This window comes from Bidens hawaiensis, unplaced genomic scaffold (assembly GCF_021521415.1).
Source record: "Bidens hawaiensis isolate Kalapana, Puna unplaced genomic scaffold, B.hawaiensis_p1.1 tig00017354_1, whole genome shotgun sequence".
In the NCBI taxonomy this organism is placed as follows: Eukaryota; Viridiplantae; Streptophyta; class Magnoliopsida; order Asterales; family Asteraceae; genus Bidens; species Bidens hawaiensis.
The window spans coordinates 478-11,125 of NW_027492629.1; the positions used below are offsets into that span (position 1 = coordinate 478).

A 10,648-nucleotide genomic window follows, 5' to 3' on the forward strand; every position below is an offset into this window, starting at 1 on the left:
ATTAGTAAAGTTAAAGGTTTATTTTGTTAAGTCATAATTTAGTTAATTGAATTGTAGTATGTTTAGGAAACATCTTGGCTTGGAGAGGAAGTTAAGTAATTGTCTTGGAGAGGAAGTTTAGTAGGTCTATAAATAGGGTCTAGTTTATTAGTTTTATTAGTGAGAGTTGAGAGAGAGACAAGAAAGAGTCAAGGAGTCTCATCTCCATGTACGTTTGATAAGTTCGTGAAGTTCGTTTGTTATGTTCGTTTGATTATATGAAAAGAGTCGAGGGTTGTCACCCCAATATATCGTGTTCGTTTGTTTGATAAGTTAGTTTGATATAATTGTTTGATACGTCTAGGCCAACATGTATTAAACTTAACCTGAGAAAAATACACATACAACGGATTTTTTTGGTCATATGCAACATTTTCCTCTTAATTACCACTTATTTCAAGTGTAAGTTTAAAAATTACTTAGAACCATTTGTAGTAACAAGACTTACATCCATCAACAGAGATGCCATGCATCACAAACAATGTTGCAAAGTTGGATTAGTTTATTAAAACAATCAAAGATTGGTTAATAGAGTTAGTTGTTAACCAAAACTCTAAAGGGTTATGTTTACAAATTCCAAAATGTATCATTATTAATATGTTAAATAAAATATGCTTTATATTTACATTTTTCAGTTTGCCCAAAACTCTGTATAACCAGAATATGATAGTTCATAATATTGACAACTTTAAGGATATATTAGTTTTATGCTAAGCAAAATCACTATCTTTACCTTCATATTTTTTTATAATCTGAGATTAGTTGTTTCTTGTTTATATATTTTTGCCAATGATTATTTCCAAAGATGAATCCTTTAAGAACGAGCAACATATAAATAAGTGTCATATATTATTTTACTCTCTAAATTATGAATTCGTAAAAGATATTGAACTGACTATATATTTTCCTTTTCAGAATGATAATACCAACTATATCACTTCTTTCAAAGGTTATCAACAAATACTCGTATGAAACTATGAAAGTTTAGTTTGGAAAAATAAATAAATAACAAAAGAAGAAATGTTAATTAAGAGAAATAGAAAGTTACGACTTCATATGACAAAAACTTGGGCAGAGTAATAAAATTCTAAAAGTGACTTCATATGAGTTTCATCTTTAGGTGCTGTTTGTTTTTGCAGACATAAACTGTCTGCAAGCTGATTTCATCTGTTTTCATGTCTGCAACTGAAGATGTGGTCTGAAGATCTGCAAGCTGAAAATATAAGACTGTTTGTTTTTATAAGCTGATACTGTCTGCATAACTGTCAAACTTATCTCACAAGATAGAAGTCATTTATTCAAGTTACATCTAGTTTTTAGTCTTTGCTTGCCATGCCGATTTGGTTTTGGTGGGTGGTGGAAGGTGGTGGTGGTGGATGGTGGTAGTGGCGGCGGACGGTGGGTAGTGGCGGTGGATGGTGGTGGTGGACAATGGGTGGTGGTGATGGATGGTTTTGGTTGGTGGTGGACGGTGGTGGTGATGGATGGTGGTGGTGGTGGGTGATGGATGGTGGTGGTGGCGGTGATGGATGGTGGTGGTGGTAATGGATGGTGGTGGTGATGGATGGTGGGTGGTGGACGGTGGTGGTGATGGATGGTGGTGGTGGTGGCGGACGGTGGTGGTGATGGATGGTGGGTGGTGGACGGTGGTGGTGGCGGTGATGGATGGTGGTGGGTGGCGGTGATGGATGGTGGTGGTGGTGGCGGACGGTGGTGGTGATGGATGGTGGGTGGTGGACGGTGGTGGTGATGGATGGTGGGTGGTGGACGGTGGTGGTGGCGGTGGATGGTGGTGGACGGTGGCGGCGGGGGTACGGGGGTGGTGGTGGCGGCGTACGGTGGGTGGTGGTGTTGGCGGACGGTGGTAGGAGCAGTGGATGAGAGGGTGGCTGCAAAGGGAGAAGAGTAGGGTTTTTTTGTGAAGATGTTTTAAGCAAGATTTCCTTGCTTTTCTTTTAAGATGAAAGAAGATAACTTCAGATCTGTTTTAAGAAAAAAAACAAACAGTCTTCAAGGGTAATGTCTGCGCGCCTGCAGACATTAGCTCCCTTGAAGATGTTTGAAGAAAAAACAAACACCCCCTTAGTCTCTGTCATTAACTTTTTATTTATTTATCTATAACCGGTATTTTAATAAAATCATGCAGATATCTGGTTGCAGATCAGCAATGGAGAGTAGTACCCGACAAATAACTGGACCATCATCCGAAACAAAAATGATTGAAATCAACGGCTGTGATTCGATTATGGATGGTCAAATGATAGACACGTTTTTAACAACCAGTCAAGGAATAGAGTTACCGTCAACAACCAACATGGATGCTCAACAGTTTGCACAGAACAGAAGCAATGCAATGCTACGTTACAAGGAAAAAAAGAAAACACGAAGGTAATTTCTAATTAATTTGATAACTTGAACCGGTTATGAGTAAGTGGGCCGATTCTGGCCATAAGTCTGCAATGAGAAACAGGTAAATTTAATACTTCAAGTTTCGACCCATTTATGAGTAAACTGGTTGGTTCTGCTTAGAGGTGTTCATGGAAACGAAAAAACCGATCCGTAAGCGAAAAACCGAACCGAAATAACTGAAACTCAACAAAAAAACGACTATTTGGTTTTATTGTTTTTGGAATTTTGGTTTGGTTTTAGTTTTCATAACTGATTAAACCAAACCGAATGGAAGATTTTCATTTATTGTTTGAATGTTATAATTAAAACTAATTATAATTTGATAATAGTTTTAATTAATAGTGTTACCCAAATATTTTAGTTCAAATGTATAATAATCAGTTAATTATTAATTAACAAAAATATTTCGGCTCAAAGTTTTAGGTTCAAATTCATTATTTTAGGGCAATTTCTTTTTCTCAACCCCAAAGTTTCAAGTCCAAATGGTAAATCGAAAAAAACAAAACCGAAAGACCGAAATCAAACGGTTTTTAAAAATTAAAAAACCGAATTTTCGGTTTTTTGAGTTGCTTTGAGCCCAAAATCGCCCATGCATCACCTGAATCTGCTATATGAGCTTTAGCGGAGCTTAAACGAATTTGAGACTTAAAATAAGATTATTTATCAAACGAGCCTGAGTCCGAGCTTCACTTATCGAGCTCGAGCTGGCTTGCGAGCCTAAACAAGCCTTTCATTTATATAAATTTTCTTTATTGTATTAAATAATATTTACTATTATATAAAATTATGATAAAAATAACTAAATAACATATACTATGTTACAAAAAAAATGTATAAAAATAATGAAAAATGTATTAACAATAAGTAATTAATAATATATAAGCCGAGCACGATCTTTAGAAGAACTCAAAATGAGCCGAGCTTGGGCTCGGCTAGGTTTGGCTACACTCCTGCTCATAAGATTGCAATGGGTTAAACGGGTGACATGAATGTGTGAAATCACCCAAAGTGCATAAATCTTGTGTGATTTTACATAGTAACTTTAAACATTTTAATAAGGGAAAAGGAGTGAGCCTGGTTTGACTTGTTCATTTTAAAAGGTGTAATAACTGTCAACAGGTACGAGAAATGCATCCGATACGAGTCACGAAAGGCAAGGGCTGATACTAGAAAACGAGTAAAGGGCCGGTTTGTGAAGACAATTCAATGAACAACAATAATCAAAGGTTTTATTTATTAATTAATTCATGGTCAACGCGGGTAGTTTGATAAAAAAAAAATAAAAGAAAAAGGTTGCTTGTAATGGTGATTGGTGAGTCACCGAGATTTATTTCTTGAAGCTGTGAAAAGGATGTTTGAGTTATGACCGACCGACGAGATGCAGTGATCCTCGTCCTGTCATCATCTGCCACGAGGCAAATATACCTCGTAACTTGAGTTCAACCTAGGACCAAGAGACCAGTTTGAGTGGAGCTTAAGTGTTCACATTGTGTAAACTGTTTTATGTTACACAATAATATAACTATTTTATTTTATAATAAGTTTAGATTAGATGCATTGCACATCGGGAGATCTACTTTGGTGTTGAATTAATTCATATTTCGTAAAGAATAACCAGTTTCAGGGAAATAGTCCGTAACCAATTCCTAATTAACTTGTTGAAAACTTGTTTAAATTTGGCCAGGCAAATTTGGGTTCGCTTACTCGGATAATATAATATCAAGGTAACTTGTGGTTGGCTTGTTCTATATTTATCTAAACGATAAAATAGTCACGTAGTCGAGAGTCTCAGCTTGCTTTCATCCTATCTGGATATCCTATCAATAGGTACGTGTATGCTATAAGTGAGATTATACCAACTATGTTTATTTGTTATAAGTTGGTTTAGACTTACATACTTACTCATGCTTGATATATGAAACTCATGTTCGGGCTCAATTATTAAACACACTAAAATTTAGGAATGGGTTTTTGTTTAACCTTGGCTTGATTCATGTTTTTAGCTAGATGATTTTAATAAGCCAATGAATAGCTCCACTCAGAGCATTCAAGCCCATCCCTTATCCCATTCTCTATAATTATACTACAAAACACTATATTTATATCTTTCCTGTTTAATTAAATAATACTTTTTATACTTTTATCATTACAGTTTTCTCTCTTTCATACTCACAACAAATTCAACAAATATTAAAAAATACATATGGACAAACTTTGTTTTCCCAAATTTACAAAAACTCACTAAATTTCTATCTCCACCCTTTAATTTACACTCACGACCAATTCAAAACTCCACCTTATAATTTACCAATTCCTCTCACATAACTATGGGGGATGGGTTGAGAATGCTCTCACTCACACCAATACTTCTAGCTCGTATGTAATTATGTTGGCCACTTCGACTACAACTACTTGACTTAAAACTCACTTGTTCAAAATCAGATGTTTTTATTTTGTTTTTGTCTTGTTGGTATTGGTGGTCAGTTGACAAAGACGAATTCTTTATAACACCAAATTAAAGGGTTGGAGATGGATCTTGAGTTGAAATCTTTTAGATGACAGAAATTGGCAATTCAAAAAACGTTATACCAAGTTGATATATAATCTATGACCCACCTCACCTGGTCCTTAATCTGCGGTCACTCATCACGGTAACCCATGCACATGCCATCGCCATCGCCATCGCCATCGCCATCGCCATGAATGAGATCCGCAAAGAGATCTGAGCTCACCTCATCCCCCATTTCTTTAATCCAATCCCACCTGTCTCACCATCTCATTACAATAATAATAATAATAATAATCTTCTTTCAATATCTGAGACAGCTTCAATTCGCACGAATGCCACGTGACTCCAAACCCAAGATCCTTCACAAGCATTTCAAGCTTCTTTATTACCATCATTTCACACCCAACTAACAACTTCCAATCACTATGGGGTGTGCGGTTTCCGTCTACAGAGTCGGAGGTAACAAGAAGCAGATGAAGATTCCTCTAGTAACCGTGTTTGCGCCTTCACTTGGTGTTCCTCTCAACTCCAGCTTTCAAAAACATCTTAAAAGGAGTTGTCCCTAAGGATCGTCTCACCTCTTTAAGGAATCAAATCGCTCTTCTCACTCGGTTTGATAATTTCCCCATATTATTTTGTTCAGTCTTATGGATCTGTGATTTTAAATACGTTATGCTCAGATGTTTCAGCTATTTTACGATCGTTGGAGGATTACTTATCGCTCTTAGTCGGCCTCACTGATCAAGGTTTAGTTCAATTCAATAAACGTTATATTTTTTTTTCAAGGTTAATGTTCATGTTTAAGGAGTCCCATACCTTGTAATTGTTTTAGTCCTTAACAAACATTTAACCATATATATCGTGATCAGGGTTTCGAGATGCGATTGAATTCAAATGGAAAAGTTTAGACGAGGGACGACAGGACACCAGTGTTGCTGATTCGTGGTTTGAATTACTATGTGTTGTTCATATGATGGCTTCGCTGACATTAATGGAGGCCAATTCAAAATTGGTTCCTGATCAATATGTTTGTAGTGAAACAGTCGAATCTACAGGTCTTAAAACATATCTCACCTTCATTTTATTAAACTGTCTACTGATCTCTGATATTATTTGAAATGCAGATGATATCCGGTCTGCTGTTGACTTGTTGGTCAAAGCAGCAGGGTACCTGCAGTTCTGTCTTTGTGAAATTCTTGTTCAAATTCCACCTGATGTAAAGTGAGTTACGATTTCGATGAACTGTATGTTATTTCAGAATTATGCTAGTGTACCGAATCATGTAATTTTATGAGCAGGATGAAGCTGCCTGTAGATTTGCAAGAGAATGTACTTGAGGCTGCTTATATTCAATCGTTAGGGCAGGTATGGTCTTTCTTGGAAGATAACATATCGGGCTTATGATTCATATACACGTTATCTTCTGTCAATCCATTTACCTAAAAGTAAAACCCATTCGATTTGGGACTGGTCAAAAGTGTTCTCAGATGCTTAAGAAATCATATAATCACTCTATTAAAGAAACCAAGACTATTATAATCTTATGTAACTATTTATACAACTTAAACAAAATGTATCAATAAAGTGTTTGGCGGGTCGGCCTGCATTAAAAAGTCAAGCATTTTGACCCGTTACCGTATTGGTTGACTTTCAGGGAACAGAAATGCAACTTGCTTCAGCAGTTGAGTGTAAAAACGCCACTTTATCCGTTAAAAGAAGACTCGCTTGCGAACAATTAAGCTATTTTAGCCAGGTACTTAATTATATCTTTACACGCCAGAAACGACAGACCCTTACCCCCCCTCTGTGCAACAGGCACACTACTGCTTATCGACATGTGACAGCCTTAACGGATATGGAAAGAAACATCTTACATTTATCAAATGGAAGTACCTCGAAGCAAAGGTTTGCATTACTAAACAAATAATATTTAGTAATGCACACATGTTTTAATAAAAACATTGTTGTTTGACACATGTTATTAGGCTGCTGCATACTACTATCATGGTCTGATCACAGACAAGGGTACTGAACCGTCTTGCCACATCAGCGCAGTGTGTTGTTTTCTTGCTGCTGAAGAGATCTTAACCGAGAGCAAGAAGGCGTGTTTAAACTTTTGCTTAACGGCTCCCATAACAAGGTTAGATTTGTAACAACTTGTTTGTATGAAGTGATTAATATTTAGTTATTCATGAATTTTGATGATCACATGCAGGGCTCCAACTGCATGGGGTGCTATGAAACATTTGAATAAGAAAATTCCTGAAATTGCAGCTAAAAAGTCACAAATGTACGCCTATCTTTTAGAGGAAGAAAAGTAAGTAATTGCAGTTATTTCGGTTGGTGATAGTTTTGTTTTGATTACTAAATTTATATCTTTTAGCTAGTAAAAAAACTAGCTTCAACAGGTCAAACGAGTTGAAATTCAGTCAAAGTGTTTTCTAGTAGATAAAGCTTCTTAAATTATTTTATTCAAAAAAAGTATTTTGTTGAAAAAATAAAGCTTTCTGTCATAGATACACATACTAATTTTGTACAAACACGTAAAAAGTATTTGGGCAAACAAAATTTTCAACTCAATCCAACCCGTATGAACATACCCGCTTCAAGTCGAACTTGTAAACACGTTTGGTTAAACAAATAAGGTTCAGGTCAACTTGTTGGATTTACCGGTTAACCCATTTAACCTGTTTATTTATAATATGTAAAAGTATGTGTTTTATTTCGTGGTTGAGTATTTTATACCATAACTTAAAAGTTAAAGCACCAATTTGACACTAAGTTTCATAATAAACATAACTTTCTTTACACTTCACACTTTTAGTTGTAATTTGTATTATTATTATTATTATTATTATTAGAACACAAAAAAAGTAACATTATAACATAAATTTTTTTTGTTGTAAACGGGCAGTGTTTATATGTCTTACACGGTATATGGGATTGTGTTGTGATTGTGTTCGTGTCGAGTTGAATCCAACCCACGAGCCTGACCTGTTTTGCACCTATAATTTGCATGCTAATGGGACCCACGATTGATACAGGAGTTTGCAAGTGTTACCGGAACTGCCTGAGTTTGAGTTATCATTAAAAGCAGACGAATATCAAATGCCGAATAAAGATGTTGCATGGGAGCGTGAAAAATGGAGAATACCTACTCAAACACTTAAAACTCATTTAACAGATGATGAGGAAGATGATAAATGAAGCTATTAAGTAGTATCATTGGTTGGTTTTCCACAAGAATATGCAAATTACTCTGTATAAGAAAAGGATATTATGTGTACGATTGATATGGGCTTTAATGTAGTGGGCCTAATTTATCCGTTTTAGTCCAATTAACCTCTGTATGTGTCCAAACTCCAACTTCCCTACTTGATATAGAAATTTTGCAATTGAAAACTAATAAAAAGCCTTCATTATTGCAATGAGATGTTATATTTATAAAGGGATATTGGATTTTAATAATCTTCATTTTAATCTGTTAGTTGACGTTAAGTGTAACTTGAGAAATATGGTAGGATAGTCCCAACTTTCAACCTATTTTCCTTCACCGAACATTTTTGCTAAAAATGTTATATACGTTGCATAAATTTGAAAGACATAACTATTAAATGTCGTTAACCCTTAATAAGATAATAATTTACATTTACGTTCTTACCCAACGATTTTATATCAACTAGTTGCTTTAAATTCGTGTGTTGTGACGGAACGCAACGAGAACTTAGTCGGTATCTGTTCGTTTCATTACAACAACAATTCTGTTCTTTACAGTATCGATTAAGTTGAGAAAGATTTAACTAAACTATTAAACCTAAGGGACTAAAGTTGCCAAATAGGAAAAGCTTTTTAAAACCAAAAAAGAAAAATGAAACTCTCAAGAAGGGATTTGAAGTTTGTCAACACCAAGTCAAAGAAATAGGGGTGCTCCACTAAAATATCCTAATACCCACAAATCCTCTAATGCCATGTCAATTTCATATTTTAGTACTATAAGAGCATTCATAGTCCGTCCCCCATCTCTATTTCTATAATTACAGTACATAACACTATATTTAACCATCTTCTGTACAATTAAATAATATTATTTTATACTTTTATCAATACAGTTTTCTTTCTCTTCTTCTCACAACCAATTCAACAAATATTAAAAAATAAATAGGGACAAACAAAGTTTTTTCAAATTTACAAAAAATCACTACTTTTTCTCTGTTCACCCTATAATTTACATTCCACACCACTCAAAACCACACCCTATAATTTACAAACTCTCCTCACATAAATTTAGGAGATGTGTTGAGAATACTTTAAGAGTATTCACATTCAATCCCCTATCTTTAAATCCAAAATTATATTAAAACACACTACATTTTCTCTCTCATTCTCAATTTAATAATACTTTTTATACCTTTATTTTATCATTACATTTTCTCTCTCATTCAATCACAACCACTTTCAAAATATTTTGAAAAACTTTTAGGGTGCTACAAGAACTTTTCAATTATACAGAAAAATCACAACATTTTCTCTCTCATTCACTCACAACACACTACATCACTCCATAAATTATTAAAACTCCTGTAACATTATTTGATGGTTGTTTGAGAATGCTCTAATACACTTAAACAATGGGAATATCTCATAAAATAGTAACCAACTTTCAAAAATGTTCTAATTAGGTCACTCATAGATATTTTTCTAAAATCGGGTCATTAAATCTTCAAATCGAGTCTCACCGATTTTTTTGTTTGTTAAGAAAGAAATGGAGGATAAGATGTGGGGGTCGGAATTTGCAATATATGTTGTTATATTTTTAAAAAATTAAAAAACGTTAATTATATTAAAATTCAAAAATAAAAAAAAATTCACGTCGCCACTCAACGACAACATAAAAAAAAGATAAAATGATTTCTTATATGAAACAATAATAAAAACGTTAAAAAACATGTTATAACCATTAATTTAATAAAATATGAAAGTTAAGTGACTTAATTGGAACACTTTTTAAAGTTGAGTGACCTAATTGGAACACTTTTGAAACTTGGTTACTATTCTATGAAATTGCCCCCTTAAACAATTGGTGGCACTCCACTCAACTACCCCAAAACTTTATTTTTTTTTCTTTTTTTTTTAAATAAAACCAAAATTATAAATACAACCATATTAAAATTTTTAAATAAGAACTTTAAACTAATACTTAAAAATAAGTATTACAAACAAAATACGAATAATATAAAAATTACATATCCAACCATATTTTTCTGAAATTTGGCGTTTTCATTTCAAAGTCTTTTGCAACATTTTACCGGTCAAATGGTTGTGGGAGCGAGTAAAGACCTTCATCTCCTTGTCATATATAACCGTGTTCATCGTCTCTATTTGTTTTGCAAAGAATTCGATGGTCCCCTCGCTTGCCTTCTTTTTCACTTCGATATACTCCTTGTACTTCGATTGTTTCTTTTCGGTGTACTCGTGAAGTGTATAAGCTATTTCATTTTTGGTTCCCATTGAGCTTGATGAAGCGGCCATCTTGCCTTTTCGACGTGGCCTTGTTGGTGTCGGGTCTTCGTTTAGGTCTGGCATACCGGGATCCACGAAGAAGCTCTTGGACTCTGACTTCCTTCTTCTTTTTCAGAATTACTACTTGAGTCTGGACCCATCAATGGTACCAAGGCCCATTTTGCATGTACT

The 10,648-nt window shown here is 34.6% G+C and overlaps 1 protein-coding gene and 1 long non-coding RNA gene across 2 annotated transcripts; both read left to right on the forward strand.

The window, feature by feature from the left end:
• Positions 1–2,147: 2,147 nt before the first annotated feature.
• Positions 2,148–3,741, forward strand: LOC143553728 (uncharacterized). The gene is made up of 2 exons (XR_013138885.1): positions 2,148–2,427; positions 3,568–3,741. It is a non-coding gene; the product is annotated as an uncharacterized LOC143553728 (long non-coding RNA).
• A 1,528-nt stretch (positions 3,742–5,269) lies between these two features.
• LOC143553725 (uncharacterized) lies at positions 5,270–8,946 on the forward strand. Its single transcript, XM_077043654.1, has 10 exons — positions 5,270–5,515; positions 5,638–5,703; positions 5,827–6,012; positions 6,082–6,178; positions 6,256–6,322; positions 6,612–6,710; positions 6,773–6,862; positions 6,943–7,097; positions 7,173–7,274; positions 8,002–8,946. Exons 1-10 carry the CDS (start codon positions 5,383–5,385, stop codon positions 8,162–8,164), a joined length of 1,158 nt encoding a protein of 385 aa, XP_076899769.1. The 5' UTR covers positions 5,270–5,382; the 3' UTR covers positions 8,165–8,946.
• Positions 8,947–10,648: the final 1,702 nt, after the last annotated feature.